The sequence below is a fragment of the Mustela nivalis genome (genome assembly GCF_964662115.1).
Source record: "Mustela nivalis genome assembly, chromosome: 6".
NCBI lineage: Eukaryota > Metazoa > Chordata > Mammalia > Carnivora > Mustelidae > Mustela > Mustela nivalis.
This window is the reverse complement of record NC_139025.1, coordinates 87944243-87966600: the sequence shown is the minus strand read 5'-3', so window position 1 is coordinate 87966600 and position 22358 is coordinate 87944243. Positions and strand designations below refer to the sequence as shown.

Genomic DNA, 22358 nt, shown 5'->3' with positions numbered 1-22358 from the left:
CTGTAAATTAGAGCTCATAAATAGGTAAACGTGGCTGGAGCTCCCAGACTGCTTGCCTCTTCACCACTAGCAGTTCCACCTCTTTCCTTGTTGCCATACAAATGTTCTTTTTCTAAGTGTGCCTGAGGAAAAAGTTGGAAAGTTCTGCTCTACATCGACTTTCATACTTTATTGATGATTGAGAAGGAACTCAAAAGAAACACCAGGCTTTGGTGTTATAGCCGAAGGTAATAAAATACTACCTTTAATTAGGTAATAATGACACTTGGGGATGGGTGGAATAGTTTTTGACAAGGGTGGATTCTCAGAACTGCTTTTTTTTTTTTTTCTTTTAATATGAATTGTAGCCTCCATTTCCTTCTAAATCTTTATAGCCTTGGTTTCTTCAGTAAAAGTTAGTGTTATCTTGGATCACATTTTAAAAAATGCTAACTAAAATTTAACTGTTAATTTGGGTTAACTTCACTGTTGAGCTTCACATTTCCCATGATAGAAACTTTCTCTTGCATTCAGTTTTCACTGGATATAGTGACCCTTCTCTGTTAATATGATAGTCCTATTTTATAAGCAAACATTTTATCAAAGTATTTACCATATGTATAGATTGTATTATTTGACCATTTTAGCTAAATTGCATGTGATATATAAATTTGAACACTAAATTATATATACCTTTAGTCTTTATGAGTACTTGAACAAACTCTCAGTAATATTTAAAATTTTGCTCAAATGTTACTCAACACAGTTTTAAGTTATAGATTCTAAAATAACTATTTAGAATATTTTATGTAGTATACAATAAAAATACTACAAATTTAATTTAAATGTATTATGCTATTAAAAGTTACATACTATGAGATAACAAGAAATGGGGTAGGCTATATAGAAAGATAATGTAGGATTCTTACAACATCTAGATTACTTAAAAATACTCTGGAATCAAGAAAAAGACATTGCTATGTCAAAGCAGAGTTATAGATATAACTAAAAGCTTAAAGTGACAAAGTAATATTAAAATGAAGAAAGGAAAAATAAGAAGCATTTTAAGTTTTAAGAATTTGCCTGAGATTAAAGGAATTGTTTTTTGGATTAATAAGTAATTGGGTTGTGGATAAAAATGGTTATAAAAGTTAAAATGCCTGTAAGATAATAGTTCTATTGTTTAAAAAGGCACATTTTAAAAATGGGGCTTCTTTCCAGTTAAGTTGCCAGAACCTAAAACAAAATTAGATTGTTTATTTCTAGGAAGAAAATAAAATAGTTAAAATATAGCAGTGGCTTTTTAAAAAATGAAACTTACCCACTCTCCACCATTGGAAACCTTAGAAGATCAGGGATCATCTTTCTGTCTTGGATTGAACTTTATAAAAGTACAGAACAACAGTTTTCTGCTTAGCCTTTCCCACTGTACTTCAGAATTATTCCATTGTGAAACTTCAGTCCTACAGAACTCTTCCTCCACTGAAAACCAATGGCATTAACTAACTTTCTGTTCAGGATTCAGCCGCTCTGTCTCTTGGAAAATGCTGGTTCTGTCACCATAACACCACAGAGTTGGGGGAAAAGTAGCAGTGGGAGTAGAGATAGTTCAGGATTTTTCTTGTTCCTTACTCCTCTTACAGGATATTCCGCTATCACCCATGTATATGCCATTTAGATAACCATCCTCTAGCTTTCATTTTCATCTGTTGACCGTAGCAGTTCCTTCCTGTAGCTAACTTTTCCACATCTGAGCCTCATCATTTTTGGCTGCTTTTCTTTGCATATGTCATTACTATTTTATTCCCCTTTTCTTGCTCTTAGAGTGTCCTGCATAATCTATCACTTTGTACCTCCAATTTTCTCCCAATTTCACTAGACTCCTTCAGGCTTCAGTATCTTTCCTATTGTCTTCTTTTTTAATCCAGTCTGATTTTTCTTGTCAGTCATTCATACCACTCTCATTCATATTTCAGTTGCCAGTATGTGATGAGTTTTTGACTTACCTTGCACTAAAGGAAATTCATTGAATCCCACATTATCAAAAGGGAATACTCCCTTTTTAAAGGTGAGTCTTTCATGTCACAAGTATTTATTGAGTAGCTACTGTGTGCTAGACATTGTTCTACACACTAGGGATATGTAAATAAATAAGTCCCAGTTTGTAAGGCAACATTCTGGTGAGGGACGAAGAAATATTAGAATAAACACAATAAAATGCTGGATAGTTCTCAGTGCTAAGGGGGAAAAAAACAAGTCAGGAGAAAAGAGGTGTGGGGAGTTTTTTGTAGGGAGGTTTGTTAAAACTAGATTGGATAGCCAAGGAAGGTTTTACTGAGAAGTAGGTAACATTTGAGTAAAGATTTCTATTTGGATAAGGCCTTATATTTTAATTTATATGTTTGGACTTTTAAATCTTGAGTATCCTTAAAGTAGAATTAATCTGTAATTTTGGCTAAGATTTTATGCTACACTATGTAAGATATTGAGCTTTTTGTGGACGTGGTGAATGGATTCAAATAGTGCAACGATAATAGTCATAGACTTAGGAATTAGTGATTCTTCCATTTCTTCAAACAAGTGCTCTTTGTTTTTTATTCTGTTTCATTCCTTTCTTCTGTATACCTCTCCTTTCTTGCCTGTATTACTGCAGATAAGTCTCCTAATATTTTTCATGGCCCAGTTTTACTTTTCTCTGGCTTCTATAGTGCTTATCATACTGAACTTTCTAAAACCTGGATCTAATATTTCTTTAGTAGTTTCCAGAAATTTCCTTGAGACAGTGCTATCGTCTTATCTCAACACAAAAAACTTACAGTCTGGTCACTGCTCTTTTTATTTGTCTTGAATGTATCTGCCTGTTTACCAAAGCAGTGCTTTCCATGATGTTGCCTTAGTGAATTATTCATTCATGATTCACCAAAAGTATGTGTCGAACTTATGGAAATGCCTTCCCCTCTTTTACATTAACGAAATAACTGTAAAGATTGCATGTTGAAAGTTTATATGGAATAGTGAATATAGGCAGACAGCTTGCTACTCATGAGGAAATGAGAATGGAAGGAACAGTTGCCTTTTTATTGTCCCTGGTAAGTAACAGATGGAAAAATAGGAAAACTGAGTTAGAGAAGGCACCTTGGGCAAACCAGTATTCCTGGAATGGAAGAAATACTAATTAATAACATTCATCTAGTCCAAAATTAACAATTTGTTATCTTTAGAGACTATAATAAATTATACTGTGAATGGCTTTCTGGATAGCTGTAAATTTTGTGACTTTCCTCCCAGCAGTTGTTTTACACCAGTTAATTCTTTAATAGTCCCTGTATTCCTTAAAGAGGGGAAAAAAACCTGCCTGTTATAATTTCTATGCTCTTTCTTCTAGAGACATGTAATAGTTGTTTCTTGAAAATTAATATCTGGAATATGTCCCATGTTACCTTTCCGGTTACTTTTATTTCGTCTTTTTAGAAAACTTAAGCATAACACTTGCATCAGCACCCTCTTTATTATGTTATACTTCCTCTTTAATATTCAATTATTAATTTTAAAGTAATATTTAATTGTTTAATGATTGACTTATACTGGCTAATTTGTTCTATCAGGCTCATCAGAATTATCTTGGCTTGATGTTTCTGTTTTGTGTGTGTGTTTTTTTTTTTAAGATTTTATTTACTTACCTGACAGACAGAGATCACAAGTAGGCAGAGAGAGAGGAGGAAACAGGCTCCCCAGCGAGCAGAGAGCCCTGTGCGAGGCTTATCCCACTGAGCCACCCAGGCGCCTTTTGATGTTTCTGTTTTATATCTCATTGTGATATATTGCACATCCTTTCCATTACATTCCAACTGCCATTAAACTGCTAATGATAGTTAGTAGCTTCCGTGATAGCTAAATTAAAGCCCAAACTCTCTGACCCCAAATTACTGACTTTTTTAACTTTACAAATATTTTCTCACTACTTTTGCTTATTAGAATCTAAGTGGAATGTAGCATGTATTTAATAGATTAGTTGATTGATATTATTCCTTTAATTAATCAACAGATATTTGAGTGCCTTCTGTGTGCTAGACTTTTTAAGTTTATGATATAGTATGATGGTTTGATTTAGACTTCTTACAATAGTCTGCTTGGGCAGCCATAAGAAAATGCCACAGGTTGGCTGCTTTAAACAGTGGAAATTCATTGTGAAGTCCAAGATCTAGGTGCTAACTGGTTCATTTTCTGATGAGAACTTTTTCCCTAGATTTCAGAAGGAAGCAGTTAAATACATTACAGTTCCTATTCAGTTCCACTGGTTTGTCTGTTGATTGTTAAGTGAATATTTCACTTTTTAGTTTTAGTTTTATGTAGTTTAATATCTGCTAATACTAGTTTTCCCCTTGTTAGTAATTTTTACCCTTTTTTATTGGTATATCTTTGCTTATTCAAAACAGTGAACAATTTGTCGTCTTTTTTTTTTTTTTTTTTTTTGGTATAGGTACACATTTTTTTTTTCCCTAGGCACATCAAAAATGTTTGATTGTAAATGCTGTTTTGGGGGGAAGGGGTGTCATTTCTGGTGTCCTTTAAAGCTTATTCATGAAACTTACCTTTCTTTTGTGTAGCATTAGCTAGAACTTCAGAATAATATTAAATGTTGGTGCTAATGTTGGCTTCTTTGTGAATTTAATGGAATTTCTGGTGTTGCAGACACAAGTGTGATTTAGCTATTGCTTTGAGATGTCCTTTATTATAAGAAAGTGTCCTTAATGTCTCTTAGGTTCCCCTACCAGAAGTTGATACTCATTTTTCTGAAATCTAGTTGTGCAGATGTTCTGTAAACTTTTTAATTGATATTTTTATTGTGAAAATTAGAGATTACTAATTGTTACTGTAAGGAATAATATGAAGAGATCCTGTTACTTGGGTAACATTTTGCAAAACTATAGTATCACAGTCAGAATATATATTCAAATTGGTAAAAACCATGATCTTCAGGTTTCCCTACTTTTACTAGTACTTATTTGGGTGTGTATTTAGAACTATACAGTTTAACCATCCACAGAAAAGATACAGAACAATTCAATAATCATGAGAATCCTCCCTCCTGTTACTCTTTTATAACCATATCCATTTCCTCTTTCCCCTGGCAGCCACCCATCTGTTCTCCACTTCTCTACTTCTGTAATTTCAAAAATGTTTTATAATTGGAATCATAAGTAAGTAACCTTTCAGGATTGGCTTTTTTCATTGACTATTGTTCCCTGGTTTCATTCAGGTTGTATATCAGTAGTCTGTTCCTTCTTATTACTGGCTAGTGCTCTGTGATGTCTTTGTACCAAATTTGTTTAACCATTGACTCATTGAAGGACATGTAGGCTGTTTGCAATTTTGGGCTATTGCAAATAAAGCTGCTCTGAACATTCATGTACACATTTTTTTATGAATCTAAGTTTTATTTCTCTGGAATAAATAAATTACAGTTGTTGAATGTATGATAGTTTCATAAGAAACTGCCAGACTTTTTCCCAGAATGGCTGTGCCATGTTACATTTCCTTTAAGGTTGTTTTGTTTTAGTTTGGCAGTTTGGAGATCTAACAGCCTATGGGAGCTTGGGAAAGAGCCAAGTAAAGAAGCAGGAGTTATTGCCTGTGCCCAAGAATTTTGGGTGGTTGTTTGTGCGGCCACCAGGAGTTAGAACAGTGTCTTAATTAGAAGTCATTGACCAGTTTTCTCCAATTTCTACTGGTAGCAGTCTCTTCTAAATTCTCTACAGGGGATAATCTTCTTGCTGGTGGTCTTCATATCTCTCAGGTGCTGAAGGAATGACCATGTATCTCATTTTCCACTTCTTCATCCCCTTTTACTCTTCCTACTGATTCAGTTTCTCTGATGGTTACAAGTCTCTGGTGGTTTTCTGTTTTCAATCAGTTTTAATTAAGTTTTTCTAGGAAATTGGCTATTTTTTAAAATTTGGGTTTATAAAACCTTATACTGTATTCTTTATTACTTTCTAAAGTTTTGTCGTGGTTTCAGTTTTGTTCTACTTTCATTCCTAATTCTGTTTATTTATACTTTAGGGGAAAAAAAGATTTTATTTAAAGAGAGTGTGCAGGGGAGAGGGGAGGGCGAGGCAGAGGGAGGGGGAGAGAGAATCTTAAGCAGACTCCACACTGAGTGGGGACCCAAGGTGGGGCTCAATCTCACAACCCTGAGATCATGACCTGAGCGGAAACCAAGAGTCTGATACTTAACTGACTGTGCTACTCAAGTGCCCCCATTTATTTGTGCTTTTATGCTGTTTTTTGTTTGTCTATTTCATTTCTTTGCAGAGAGTCAACTTTTAGCAAGAATAGGATAAGATCTCCTGAACATCTTTTACCCAAATTCATGAAATCCACCTCCCCTTCCATATACCAATTCTTTAACATGTTGGCCTATTGGTTTTGTTACTCTCTCTCCCTCCCCCAGGAGAGAGAGAGAGAGAGACACACACACACACACACACACACACACACACACACACACACTTTCTGAACTATTTGAAGTAGGTTGCATATATTCTGCCCTTTACCTCTTTGTGCCTCAGTGTATTTTTCCTGAGAACAGGGATATTTTCTTAGTCACAGTTTAATTATCCTATTTAGGAAGTTTAACATAAATATGGTACTTGAATCTACCATCCATTTTCCAGTTTTGTTAACTGTCCTAAAAATGTTCTTAGAACATTTTTGTTCCTTCAGTATGAGATCACATAGTACTTAGATGTCACGACTTTATTCTCCTTTAATCTAGAGCAGATCCTCAGTCTTTTCTTTATGACATACATATATTTAAATACTGACTCCCTCCCTTCTGTTGTAGCTGAACTGCTCTTATGTGAGAAACACTGTCATTGTTTCTTCTGTTTCTTTTTAAAAATGTCTAAAATCTGCTCAGCTCAGAACATGCCATGGAAGACAAATTTTTATTAATAGATAATTAGTAAAATTATATATTTGATAATACAGTATTTTTTGATATTTCTTGGTGTTTTTATAAAGGATTTTATATCCTCCAGAAAACTAGAAATGAAGCAACTATTTGAGATAACAAGTATTGATTTTGGTTAGAAGTAATCTAATTTGAATTTGGCATTTTTATTTCAAAAATGAAATTATTTTTTCCTCAGAGTCAAACATACTTCATAAAATTACTTGTGAAAAAACTTAAGCCTGGTTGCCAGCTGTACTACTTCTTAGATAATACAATTTGTAAACCTGTAATTAGCTCTTTGTAAGGTAGCAGCTATAATAAAGTACATAGTAGTTTGAAAGTACATATTTAATTTTACTCTGCTCTCCCAAATTGTTAGTTGTTATTAATGAAAACAAAAATGAACTTGTACCCATTTTTGACTTGGTCTATTTTAAGTACTTCTGGCAAACAGTCCAGTAATTTTATGATGAGAGTTTTGCTCTATATTTCCCCAAAAAATTTGGAATATATCTTCAGAAGTTTTAGTTACTCTAGAATTTCTTTCAGAAGGAGGAAAAACATTGGAGATTGAAATTTTTCACTGCCTTTAGAATCCGTTAACTTTAGCTTCTCAGAATCTATCCATAAGCTCTTTGAGCTCCTGAGTGCTTTTTATTTATCATTCAAATTTTTCCTCCTTCTTTATTAAAAAAAGTCTTCTCGCAAATTCTGATCTAGTTTTTCATAGCACTTATTGTATTATGGATTAGTGCTGTCACCTCATAACCAACATCACCATTACTACTACTGTTTATTGAAGGTTTACTATGTGTCAGTTACAAAACAGTGTTAAAATTCTACTGCTTCTTAAAATGCTCATGCACTTACGTTTATTGAGATCTTTATTTCTCCATACAGCTTCAAGTTACTGTCTAGTATTATTTCATTTCACTTTGTAGGATTTCCTTGAGCTTTTTTTTTTTTTTTTTTGCAGGATAGATCTAGTGGGAACATTCTCTCAGCCTTTGTTTATCTGAGAATGTCTTAATTTCTATCCTACTTTGAGGGGCAGTTTTGCCCAGAATAAAGGATTGACTTTTTTTTTTTCTTTTAGTACTTTGAATATATCTGCCCACTGTCTTCTGGTCCCCAAAGTTTCTAAAGATAAATCTGCTAATACTCTTTCTTAGGACCCCTTGAATGTGGTGGTTCATGTGTATCTTGCTGCTTTCAAGATTCTCTCTCTGTCTGATGTGGGGCTATCTTTTGAATTCATCTTATTTGGAGTTCGTTGAGCTTCTTTGATGTTTATATTGATGTCTTTCATCAAATTTATGAAGTTTTAAATTATTGTTTCTTCACATATTCTCTTTGCCCCTTTTCCTTTTCTCTTTCTGCAACTCCCACAATGTATGTTGGTTCTCTCTCTCTCTCTCTTTTTTTTCTTTCAAAGATTGATTTACTTATTTTGAGTGTGAGGTGGGGGGTGGAGCAATGCGGAGGGGCAAAGGGAGAAGGAGAGAGAATCCCAAGCAGAATTCATCCTGAGAGCAGAGCCGTAGGCAGGCTCAAGCTCATGACCCTAAGATCATAGAGCCAAAATCAAGGCTCTAACGCTTAACCAACTAAAATACCCAGGCACCCCCATGTTAGTCCTCTTGATGCTGTCCCACAGGTCCCTTAAGCTGTTTGCTTTTCTTTAATCATTGTTTTTCTAGTCTTCAGACCCAATAATGTCCATTGTCTATTTTTAAGTTCATAGATCTTTTTCTGCCTGTTCAAATCTGCTTTTGAATCTCTGTAGTGAATTTTTTGTTTTATTTATTGGACTTTATAGCTCCAGAATTTCTTCATTTATTTTTAGATTTTCTCTTTATTAATACTTTCATTTTGTTTGTAGGTCATTTTCTTGACTTTTTCCTTAAAACAGTTTTGTGGGATTTTTTAAAATCCTTTGTCTAATAGATGTGCCCAACAGTTTCTGTTGATTTTCTTTTTACTTACAGTGGGAAAATGAAAAAATGAATTTACCGGTGGTGTGCCTTGAGCTTTTTTGTTGAACATTGAACATTGAGTCTAATTATGTGGTAACTCTGGAAATCACATTGTCCCCCTTCCATAAGATTTGCGCTTTTTTTTCCCCCTTTTAAATTGTTGTAGGTTATCTCTGCTGAGGATCTGCCTGAAGTGTAAATTTAGGTCTTCTCATGTCTTTTCTGAGTATTTCCTTGGATATGAATAGTCACTTTCTGATTTTTCCCCATGAATGTAATTGGTTTTGAATGTCCTCCTCTTTAGTGTTTGGCACCCAAAATGGGAAAAAGTTTAAAAAAAAATAGCTAAAAAAGGATGCTGATCCTTTAAATAACCTGGACATCTCTTCCATTTGTTGAGGAGGGACTTGAAACAGTAAGGGAAGGTATACCAACTATGGTTGTCCTCTCCTTCATCTGCATTTCTTAGCCATCAGTAATCAGAGCACATGGATTGCTGATACTTGGAGGACACGGTCCTTTTTACCCACCCTGGCTCCTGTGATTTGTGTGTGAGCTCCTCTAAGGAACATGTTGTATATACCTCCCTGACATGGGGTTTGGGTAGCTGCTACTGTACTAATGCTGAAATTGACCGGTTAACCCCAGTTTATTGTCTGTGTCTTCCCTTGGGGATTGCAAACCTATCAGACTTCATAGTTCCAACATAGTTCTGTCAGACAGATTCTGCCAGTGTAATTGTTGTTTAGGTGGGGAGAAAGTTTCCTTCTTACTTTGTCATCTTCCCAGAATCCTCTTTAATAGCATTTAAAAATTTCTGTATTGAGTGACTTTATGAAATAGATTAAATAGCAAGACCTCTACATTAATAGGGGGGTAATAGAGGGGAGGGAATGCATTTACTGAAATATAATAGCTCTTATTCTCACCTCAGTTTGTATTTAAGAGCTACATTAGATTATTTGATATATGTATAGTAATCTTTGGCATTTAACTTTTGGCAGGTGGTTTTGGAATGTATGCTTAAAAAAGACCTCATTTACAATAAGGTCACTCCAACATTTCACCACTGGAAGATTGATGACAAGAAATTTGGCCTTACCTTTCAAAGTCCTGCTGATGCTAGGGCTTTTGATAGAGGCATTCGAAGAGCTATAGAAGATATTTCTCAAGGTAGGTTTTCTTGACTGTTTTTTTTTTTAATTTGTTTATCATATATGTAGTAGAATAGAGTGATTTTAAGCAGGTCATCTTTTGTGATATATGTGATTAGTTTTGAAAGCTCACTGTAGGCAAAGATAAAATAATGGGTTTTTAAATCTGTTTTATATTTGTCACATATACCACTTACATGTGTTTTCTTGAACCCATTAATAGCAGCCATCAGATAATGCAAATGTTTTTAAGTAGGAGTGTGGAAAGGGAATAGGCAGAACTTTCAAAATTCTTGTGTGTTATTATTATCAATCATATCCTTGTTTTGGTCATAAAAAAGAACATTCCTAATAATCAAATATAGTTGACCCTTGAACAACATGGGCTTGAACTGTGCCAGTCTACTAGATGTGGATTATTTCACAGTACAGTACCATGAATTTATTTTTCTCTTCCTTATAATTTGCTTGTTAATGTTTTCTTTTCTCTATTTTATTCTAAGAATACAGTACATATAACATACAAAGTATATGTTGAAACTGTTTATATTATTGGTAATGCTTCAGTCAGCAATGGACTATTAGTAATTAAGTGTTTGAGGAATGAAAAGTGGTATGTGGATTTTTAACTGCATTGGGGTGGGGCAGGGGTTGATGTCCCTGACCCCTGTATTGTTCAAGGTTCAACTGTATTTGGTTATTATTTCATAGGTAGGCACTATTTTTCCTATGGCAAACCTTTTCTTGAAACTCTTCACCTGATTTCATTATTGAGGGTTGGTAGAGACCAGAGCCCCATGCATCTCTTTGTATATGTTGCCAATCTGTTAAGATTATTAACTCTAAAGCCTGCAGGTTTTAAAGGGAAAAAGAATATATTTAGATGTAAGACTGGCCTCTGCTTAATTAAGCAAAAAGAAATCACTTTAAAGCCCATTTAATCCCCAAAGTGAAGTTATAATTAAGACTTGATTTGTTTTTCTAATAAAGAAGGAAAATTGTCTCTATAAATAGAAATAAACTTAAATATAAAGTAACTGAATCAAAATATATTAGCAGCATTGAAATTTGTTGTATTTTGAAAATAACATTTTACTAGGAAAATTAGAAGAAATGAATGAGACTGACCATAGGCAAGAACCTGGAAATGCTTAATACAGATCTGTACTGATAGTCCATGAAACTGTGCCTAAATAATTTATTTAGCTATTTTAAAAGATGAGAGATTGATAAACATTGATTTCCAGTTCAGAAAAATTTTTGTGGAATGATGACATTCATTTTATCTTTATTACAAGAACCTGTAAGTTCTTTCTAGATCATTGTTTTCAATGTTGGCTACACATTTTAGTCACCTGGGATACTTTGCAAAATAGAATAACTGGTCCCTACTCTGACTATTCGAATCTGTCTGCCGAAGGACCAGAGCTGAGGCATCTATTTTTTGTTTGTTTGTTTGTTTGTTTTTGAAGCTCCTCCTATTTCAAATGTGATGAAGAATTGTGAAATGATTCTATTATGAATTTAGAGGGGAAAAAATGTCCCTGAGGTCCTGTGGTAGTGACTGTGGCTCTCAAACCACTGCAAGAAATTAAAAAGGCATGAAGCCCTATGCCTCATCCCATAGATTCTGGCAATACTGATTTGAGAATATACTGTGGTACGAGCATCTTTTCTGAAATGTCACCAGTTGATTCTGATATTTAGCTATTGTTCAAGTACTGCTACTTTAAAAAGACAATCATTATCTATGGCTGCTAGAATTTTTAATTTATTTTTACTTTTTCCTTTTTTTATTAAGCTTTTTATCTTCATTCCAGTATATGTATATATAGCACATAAAGTGTTACATTAGTTTCAGGTGTATGATACAATGATTCAGCAATACTATACATTACTCAGTGTTCTTCATAGGTGTATTCTTATTCTCCCTCACATATTTCACCCACACGCAACTACCTCCCCTGTCATAACCATCAGTTTATTCTTTAGAGTTAATAGTCTCATTCTTGATTTCTGTCTCTCTTTTTCCTTTGCTCTTTTGTTTTGTTTCTTAAATTCCATGTGTGAATGAAATCATATGGTATCTGTCATTCTCTGACTTTGCTTAGCATTATACTCCCTGATTCTGTCCATGGTGTTGCAAATGGCAAGGTTTCATTCTTTATGGCTGGATAGCATTCCACTATGTATGTATACCACATCTTCTTTATCCATTCATCTATCAGTGGACACTTGGGCTGTTTCCATATTTGACTATTGTAAATAATGCTGCAATAAACATAGAGATGTATGTATTAGTGTTCTTGTATTTTTTTGTGTAAATAGTAATGTGATTACTTTCTGAGGAACTTCCATACCGTTTTCCACAGGGGCTACACCAGTTGCATTCCCTAAAGTGTTATTACTTTGAAGCCACACTCATGGCTCCATAAAAGGATACTTCTTTCACCTAGGATCAAATAGATTAGGATTAAATTTCATGTTTTAAAGGACCGTTTATATATGTAGAGGAGCCTACAAACTCCTTGCCAGGTAGAATAGACTACAGTACTAATCTATCTTATTATTTTTGAACATTTTTTAAAACATACTGGTTAGTGTTATTACCAGCCACTGTATAGACTTCCACCAGTCCCATTAAATTTCTTTTACTTAATCTTCCATGACAATAAGAATAAAATATGCAGCCCTTTCGGAAGGATAAATTTCTGCTCATCTCCATGTCAGCTGTATCTCTCAAGGGTAGCATAAACTAAGAATACTTTGCTAAGACATCCTTCCTTATTAATTTATTAAAACTAAAGACCCTCTTGAACACTAGGAAAATATACAGAGAGACATTGATACACAAAGATCAATAGCAACAGCTGGCTATTGGCTGTAAACAGTGGTTTAAGGCTTATTTGTTTTCTTTCTGCAAAAGCAACTAAAATCTTTGTTTGGGGTATTAAATACTGTTTCCTGGGTAAGAATATTTAGAAAATTGAATAAATCACATGTGGGTAACACCAGAGAAATTTTAAGGCATATACCCTGCCTAGCAGTGTGAGCATTTTAGAAAAATCGGGTCGGGCTTACTAGAGATAGTACACCTTCACAGAGAACATCTTGTTAGAAAATTACTGGAAATATACCCATAAAAGAGGTAAACAATCACTTTATTCTCCTAACAAAGAGGCAGGTATGAGTGGCCAACATCTGACTTGTTGCCAGACAGCCCAGAATGATCTCTGATCAGTTCTATAGTATTGTAATGATTTAATCAATTAGTCAATTATTAAAACCCAAGACAAAAATTCTTTGCGTAATTAACATCTACCTGTTTTCTTAGGATGCCCAACATTTAAAAATGAAGCTGAAGGAACAGAAGATGACTTACAAGTAAGTAGTTTGCCTTGAAAGGAATTTCTGAATGTAAGGATAGGGAGGAAATCACTAACCTTTAAGAAATACACAACTTCTATAAATTTCTAAGAAAATTTCTTGACACTGTATTTGGGTGGTTTTTTTTTTTAAATTTAATTTAATTTAATTTTGTGTGTGTGTGTGTTCCAAAATTCATTGTTTATGCACCTCACCCAGTGCTCCATGCAATATGTGCCCTCCTTAATACCCACCACCAGACTTACCCAACCCCTGCCCCTTCAACATTGTATTTGTTAAGAAACACAGAGAAACAGAAGCAATAGGATGTGTGGGCATGATACAGGTATGCATGTGTTATAGAGAGTTTGTTTTTGTTTGGTTTCCTTGGATTGGTTTTTTGTAGTTGGAGGTTTGTTTTTTTGGTTTGTTTTTTGCAAAGGAATGGGCTCAGTGATTGTGGGGACTGACAAGTTAGAAATGCACAGGGTAGGTAGGCAGGCATGTATGGTAGTTTTGACATACTTTGATGTCTTAGTTTTGAGTTGGAAGGCAGTCTCATGCCAGACTTCCTCTTTGGGGGACCTAAGTCTTTTTTTAAATTTTTTTTTTTAAAGTCTTTTCATAATGAGACCTGTCTGCTTTATAGAGGGTAATCTCCTTTACTTAAAATATACTGATTTAAATGTTAGTCACATCTGAAAATGCCTCCACAACGTTTGGATTGGTGTTTGCCTAGCCAAGTTGACAGATAAAATTAACCATCAAATATAGGCAAAGTACTTGTATAAAGAATTCACAAAAAAGGAATTGCATATTGTTAGTAAGCGTATATGAACAGTGGTAAGCAGCAGGTTGTGCAAATTAACATTTTTTAGTTATCAAAGGAAGAAGGGTTTAAAAATTGACAACACCCCCCTTACCCCCACCCCGGGGTGCCTGGGTGGCTCAGATGGTTAAGTGTCCAACTCTTGATTTCAGCTCAGGTCATGATCTCTGGGTCCTGGGATCCTTGATGCCTTGCATTGGGCTTCATGTTCAGCATGGAGTCTTCTTGTCCCTCTCGTTCATCATCTACTTCTCCCTGTTCTCTTTCTCTCTTTCAAATAAATAAAATCTTCAGAAAATAAATAAATAAATAAATAATTGACACTGCCCCGTACTGTGTTTCTCTGTCAGATTGACAGATTGATGCTGTGCTAGAGAAAATGTAGATAGGTAGGTTCTTTCTACAAAGCAGTTTGATTATATATATTAAAAAGCCTTACAAACAGAAACCTGAATGCCTGTTGATCTAGTGAACCAATTTCCAGTAATTTATACTAAGGAATAGAGATGCAGAAAGTGTTTCTTTGTTTTTTCTTGGACAAAGGTTTTTTTATACACAGATTTTTAGGTATGAGTATTTAAAGCATTAATAATAGGGGTATCTGGGTGGCTCAGTTGTTAAGCATCTCCCTTCTGCTCAGGTCATGATCATGGGGTCCTGGGATTGAGCCCTGCATTAGGCTCCTGCTCAATGTAGGGCCCGTTTCTCCCTCTTTCACTCCTCTTGCTCATGCTCGTGTTCCTCTCTTGCTGTGTCTTCCTCTGTCAAATAAATTGAAGTCTTAAAATAATAATAATAATTTTTTAAAAATAAAGTATTAATAAATATAAGCTATTTGGGAAAATTTGAATGATTGAATTAATTAAAGTATATCTTTATCATGCAACCATTAAACATTTTATTAGTAATTTGCTTATAATATACTAAGTAATAAAAACATAAAAATTATATGGTGTTACCACTACTCTAAAATGTTAAATATTTTTGTTTATTACTTTTGGATTGGGGGATTCTGAGCTATATATGTTTTTCTTTTTAGAACTTTTCCAGAACTTTAGAACTTTTTAGCAGCTTTGATATAATAAGTATTAATACTTCACAACAATATTATAACAGTAAACCCAAATTTGCCTGTATACCTAGTATTAATTATTTATATTACTGTAAAAATAGTTGTAACCTAAAGACATGGCAAATGTTTTATGTGCATTTATAATCAGAAAATAAAAATGTGTTTATTTGCAAAATTTGAGAAATATAGCTAACTTTAAAGAAAAAAACATGTATGCTACTATCCATGATAACCACCATACATATTTTTGAATAAAGCCTGCTGGATTTTTTTCTGTACACATAAATGGGCATGCACATGGGTTATTATAATATCATTATGCTGTAGTTTTTTTTTTTCCACTCCAGTATATATTTGTGTCCTTAAGTACTTCAAGTTTATAATTTTTATGTAATTTGTTTTTTAATAGATATATCTTAATTACCAGTCCCCCTATTGTACATTTAAGCATCCTTTGTTGTGCTTAAATATATGAATCTTTTAATTTTATGTTTGGTTATTTATTATTTTGAAAACACAGTGAGTTGCAGTTAATTAGATATAAGAAGTAAGTAATAAAATGAAAATAATATTTTTACTTAAGTCTTTAACAAAGTTCCATTTTGTTCTGGTATCAGTTAAAATTAGTCTGGAAATGAGGAGGCATTTTCTGGATTGCTCCCTGTGATGAAAGTAACTTTGGTTAAAATTCAGTTTCAGAAAGTAGAGTTTCACATACTAACACAGTCCATTACATAATGCTATTAGTCATTTTGATATTCTTCTGATTTGGTTTCACAGCATTTCTTTATATACCATTGTGTAAAGGAAAAACTGCTACAGGACATAATTTTTGCAGTACTCTGTGCATATAAAAGTCAGTGGATTTTGTAAAAAAAAAAACTTGTTTCCATCATTGTATTTGCTACTAGTACTGTATATATGAAGGCTTTGGTATAGAGTTAAAAATGGGGATGATATTAATGAAGAATAATAAATTTATTTCAGAAGCAGACAAAAGAATGAAAAAGAATTAGCAGGATGCTAGTGAAGAGAATTACTGTAGTATAAAGAGCAGCAAGAGTAGTTATTCTGTTAGCTCCTTAGGATGGCTACTTCATAGTAAGGTATATCCAGTGCCCTCAGTCCAAAATGTTACACACACACTCAACCCCTTAAAGAGTTATTTATATTTTACCTTGATTAGACACTAAAGCACTTGCTTGGTTTTTTAATTTTTTTTTATTTTTTAATTTTTAATTTTTTTTAAAAGATTTTATTTATTTATCTGTCAGAGAGAGAGGGAGAGAGAGCGAGCACAGGCAGACAGAGAGGCAGGCAGAGGCAGAGTGAGAAGCAGGCTCCCTGCTGAGCAAGGAGCCCAATGTGGGACTCGATCCCAGGACGCTGGGATCATGACCTGAGCCGAAGGCAGCTGCTTAACCAACTGAGCCACCCAGGCGTCCCGGTTTTTTTATTTTCATAATAAAATAGAAAATATGCAGTGTCACTAGAGATTATAACAGTAGGCTTCCATTTAAATGTAATTTTACTAAGCGATTTTCGTATCAAGTTTTATCTTTTGGCTTTATATTCTTTGGTGTTTTTAAAATAGATTATTAAATTATATTTCTTTTGATAGAACCTAATTCTCCTCTCCCTGAGTATACATTATACCTAGTTCTTTCTTACCAAAGAGACTTAATGGTAAAAGTGACAAAATGTGAATTCCAAGGGTTGATCATAAAAGACATTGCAGCTTCTTTCTGACGCTCTTGGATTGCCTGTACTAGAAAATGACAACTCTCACAGGATTAGGATACTCAAACAATCCAGTGGAGATGTCCATGTGGTAAGGAACTGAAGTCTTGTGACAATAACAGTGTTAGTGAGCCATCTGGGAAGCCAGTCATTTACTCCCAAATAAGCCTTTAGATGACTGTAGCCATAGTTGATGTTCTGATTGTAACTCACTGGAGACTGTGAGCCAGAACCCTTTCAGTTAACAGTCAAAATTCTTAATTTCTGACCTACAGAAATCATTTATGTTAAGTGTCAATTGAAGCCGTTAAGTTTGGGGGTAATTTGTAACTAATAGAGATTTAGGTGCCTATAAATGGGGTGCTACTGTAACACATACTTTAAAAGCCAGTAAAGGCTTATATGAAAATGAAGAAAACCATATAGGAAGCTGGGAGAAAGGGAGTTGCTACATAGTGGCACAGAAGGGTTAGCAGCACTGTCATTTGCAGTAATATGGGCCTTAGAAAATGTATCCAAGGGGATGCCTGGGTGGTTCAGTGGGTTAAAGCCTCTGCCTTTGACTCAGGTCATGATCCCAGGGTGCTGGGATCAAGCCCTGCATTGAGCTCTCTGCTCAGCAGAGAGCCTGCTTCCCCCTCTCTCTCTGCCTGCTTCTGATCTCTGTCTGTCAAATAAATAAATAAATAAATAAATAAATAAATAAATAAATAAATATCTTTAAAAAAAGAAAAAGAGAAAGAAAATCTAGGTGATCTAGCTAAGAAGATTTTTCAAGCAGAAGGTAAAAAATGGTGTTGCTTGGTTTCTTCTTTCTGCTTATAGGAAATGGGGTAAGGAAGGGCTCCTAAACAAAATGGAGCCAGGACCTGCTGGTTTAAAAATTCTCATCCTCTTAGTATATCACACTATGCCAAAATTGGGAAATGGCTTCCAGGCAAAGATCAGATCCAGGGCACTCTCAGAATAGCTTTGTCTAAAGATGAAGCCAAGTGTGTAATTTATAAAATCCATTCTTAAGACCTCAGAAAGATCTAAGGTATACCTCCAAGAACCTTTCAATCAAAGTGATGGGGCTTATTATCAGATTAGGGTGTCCCTTAGCAAAAATTTAAAGTAGAGAAGCGTTTTATCTCGGATTTGTGACTATGCTTTTTGTCTAATGGTGTGAACCCTGATAAGAATCACAAGAGACCCACAGTGTTTTCAAAAGAGTTATTTTGGCAGAAGTATCACCACCTTGGACTGAAGAGTGGCCATTTAGGTTCCCAAAATTCTGGTAGGAGTCAGGATAAAACATTCTATACACATGTATGTAAATGTGGGCTACCTTTCAAAAAATGGAAGGGTGACTCAGAAATCAGAGACAAAATCTCTAAGGCCAGAGCCAAGAGCCTTGGAGAATTCTTCCTAGGTCCTAAGTTCTCTTTATGCAGCTTGGAAGATGTGTCCACCTTGATTTCAGAATTACTTTGGCTCTGACTCCATTGTGCCTCCCTATTTTCTTCTGTACATGGTGGTATTAAAACAATTTTCCTCCCTATCCTGCCCTTGTATTTTGGGTATGTGTAGGGCAGATAATTTGTCGCTTTAGTTCCCAGGTCATCAGGTTGGGAGAAATTATACTTAGATGACTGTACTTAAGGAACTATACCTGAGAAGTATCATCTGTACATGGATCTATTTCGATCACATCATCCTGGCAGTGAAGTTGTTGCTCTAAAGAGATGAGACTTCTGGGGAGCCTTGGGAGAGGGATGAGTGTGTGTATTTTGTATATGAGATAACTGTAAATTATTTGTCCAAAAAGTTGTGAACAGTAGTGGTTTTAAAATATGTCCACAAATTCTTTCATACTCCTGTCTTCATTCTAGTCTAATTCTCCTCTCTTGGAGTGTCACTGTGCTTGTGACTCACTTCTAACAAATAGAATGTGGAGGAAGTGAGAGTAGGTCCCAAGAAAATTTGTGGCTTCCATCTTGCTCTTTTTCTTGGATTACTCATTTTGGGAGAAGCTTGCTACTGTGTGCAAGGATACTTGAGAGGTTCTGTGAGGAGATCCATGTGGTGAGGAACTAAGACCTTTTTTCAGCAGCCAGCAAGGAAATGGGTTGATTTTAGACGAAAGTCTTCCTGCCTCAAACAAGCCTTCAGATAACTGCAGCCATGGATAGTACCTTTACTGTGATGTCCTAAAGGACTGTAAGCCAGAGCCATTCAGCTAATGTGCTTCAAAATTTCTCACTCACAGAAACTGTGGAATAATAAATGTATGTTCTTTGAAGCTGCTGTTTTCTGGTAATTTATTCTGCAGGGATAGCTAACCAGTACACAAGCAGGAGGGAATATGATGAGAATGAAAGCTAACACCTGTAGTTATGTTCCTTTAATCCCTAAACTTCATCAGTTCTCAGTTTTTCAGATGATGTCTAGCTTAGGGTAAATTCTGTCTTTCAGTGGAAGAGTGTATTATATCTTGGTTTTATAGCCCTTTTGTAACAGAGAGTATGTTCAGGTAGGGAAAGAATCGTCTTTATTGTTTAAAAAAGTCTAACCTGATTATATATACATTAACCTTAATTATATCAAGAAAGGAGTGGGGGATACTGAGATGCTACAAATATGTGAGATAAATTTTTCTGAACTTCCTGTTTGAAAAATTTTTAAAGAATCGATATCCAGAATTAGAACTATGGAAGAAAACTCATAAATATACCTTAGTGCCATTGATTTCATGATAGGCCAAAGCTTTTACTGTCATTCTTCAGAATATATTAGAGATTATAAAATAATTTAATCACTGTATCAGAAATAAACCACATCATTTTGTAATTTACCTTTGAGCTTGGCATAACTAAACATTTTGAAATTATTTCAAATACAACTTGGTTGTGATTCATAGTAGTAGTTATGTCAGGTTTACTTCATTGGTGATTGTTTGCAAAGGTAATGAAAATGGGTTTTAAAGAATAACCCATTATCTTTTTTTTTTTTAAACCAGAAGAGGTAATGATTGTGTTTTATTTAGATCATTAAATGTCTCGAAGTCATTAAAATATCAGAGTGGAAATCCTCTCCATTTTAATTATTCAACAATTTATTCACCAGTTATTTGAGCACCTTTTTTTCTAAAGTTATATGAGGCATTTGGTTATTTGCTGGTGGGCCCTTTCTGCTTTCAGTAATTTTAGTGTCTTTATCAGTCATCATAAATCAACAGGAAGAAGTCTCCCTTTTTATTTCTTATCTGTCTTTGAAGGGTTATATAAAATACTTATCATTTGGATTTAAAATCGCATCTTGCTCATCTTTTATCCCTGATGTTTTTAGTACAGTGCTGATGACATACCTAGGTGGTACCCAAGAAGGGCTTTGTAAAGAAAAACCTTCACACTTACGATTTTTAACCTAGCTGTAAAAAAGTACAAATGTTGTTTTTCATTGGTTTCTTTCTTTGACTGTTTTAATGAGCCAGTTGTGGGGTGGGGGGAATGAGCCAGTTAAGGTGTTTTTTTTTTTTTTTTCAAAATGCTATCTCGTATTTGTTATAAGATCATTTTTACAGTGTTTCTCCGACCAGAGAATAGCTCTTATTGTTCAGATACGCTAAATTGGTAACAAAATCCATAAAACTCACCTCACAAGAGGCTGTGGTTCTAAGAGGAAAAGATCTCAGATTTCATGCTTTTGGGAGAAAGAAAGTTGACACTCAGTTGATCCAAACGGAAGGTTGTCTTATTTTTTCTTTTGGCCGCTGTGAAATACTTGACTAACTTACTCTTTTGATAGTGTCATTTCTTAGCCAAAATCATTTTAAGAATTATGACTTACAGTTAGTTATTGATTGTTTAATGTAACTTTGGTTTAGGAAGGGGGATATGAGTTGTTCATGCAATAACTTTCAAAGGTGGTAACATTTTAATAAGGCTCTGTTTCTGAAAACTAAGTGGATAGGCATTTTTATCCTTTTTTAAAGATTTATGTGCTTGGAGGGAGGGACAGTGTGAGCATGGGAGCAGAGCGCAGGGCAGAGGGAAGGAATCTCCAGCAGACCCACTGAGTACAGAGGCACACTTGGTCTCAGCACAGAGATCATGACCCAAGCCAGAGTCAAGAGTCAGATGCCCAACTAGCAGAGCCACCAAGGCACCTCCGCGGAAAGGCGTTATTTAGCTAACAAATGGATGCTATGTTACTGTGACCGTCACCATCCTACATTAAGTACTATTCCACAGTTGAGGTCCCAAAACTTGAGTATATTTCACATTGAGTTTTTGTTATCTAACAAGGGAGCAAAAGAACTATATAACCTTTTTGCATAATGATTTGTCATTTACATTTTGTTCTTGACTCTTAGACTAATACATCTTTAAGCAGAATATTAGGGCAGTTAGAAAATTATAAAGAAGAAATCAGGAATCATTTATTCCTACGCAAACGTAACTGCTGTGAAAAATTTAGGTAGCTCTGCCTAGGTTTTTCTTTGTTCTTTTGCTTGTATTCAAATACATATTTCTTTATTTAAAGTACTATGAGAATCAGTCTCTTTTCCATTTGGATTGTGTGTGTGTTTTAAACATTTTATTTTTAAGTAATGTCTGTACCTAGTGTGGAGCTCAGACCTATAGCCATCAGATCAAGAGTTTCATGCTCCATGGACTGAGCCAGCTGGGCCCACTCCTTGATTGTGTTTTGGAAGGATTCTTGTTTGTATTGGTGATGGTAGTGATGGTGGTAGTTGAAATTTAAGTAGTATAAATCCTAAAATGTGGACCCCCAAAGTCTGACTTGAGTTTTTGCATTTAGCCATTCTAATCACGTAACTGTGCCAGACAGTTTATTTAACCACTCATGTTTTATTGAACCTTTATTTTCCACAGTCTCTGACATTAATTTTTGTTGGTATTTTTCCAGGTGTGACCTTAGGATAAAATCCTAAAAATAGATTTACCAGTTACAGGATTGTATAAATTTATATCGTTACCAGGAACAAAATAACTAAAAAACAAATTAACAGACAATAAACAATTCCTGAAAATCTAACACCACATTTAAGCCAAACTGACTTTATTAGAAAAGTAGTTTGGTTTGTTTGCTGATTAACCTAGGGTGGAAGACTTGTTTTCTTTTTTCTGTTTTTGTGGGACATTATGTCTTGGTACACTTCTCGTTCCTTCCATATTTCATAACTGATTACTGTGTTCAGATTGATTAAAGTTCTTTATGTGCTATTAAGTGTTTTTAGACAAAGCTCACAGACAAATGCAAGATTAAAAACTCACAA

The 22358-nt window shown here is 34.6% G+C and overlaps 1 protein-coding gene across 2 annotated transcripts in view; it reads left to right on the top strand.

The window, feature by feature from the left end:
- SPRED1 (sprouty related EVH1 domain containing 1) overlaps nt 1-22358 on the top strand; it is a gene marked incomplete at its 5' end in the record, with an annotated part of 112443 nt that overhangs the window by 63604 nt on the left and 26481 nt on the right. For both annotated transcript variants that reach the window (XM_082733694.1, XM_082733693.1), the window contains 2 exons: nt 9918-10086; nt 13402-13451. In XM_082733694.1, the coding sequence (XP_082589820.1) occupies nt 9918-10086; nt 13402-13451 (219 nt within the window). The remainder of the gene's footprint in view (nt 1-9917; nt 10087-13401; nt 13452-22358) is intronic.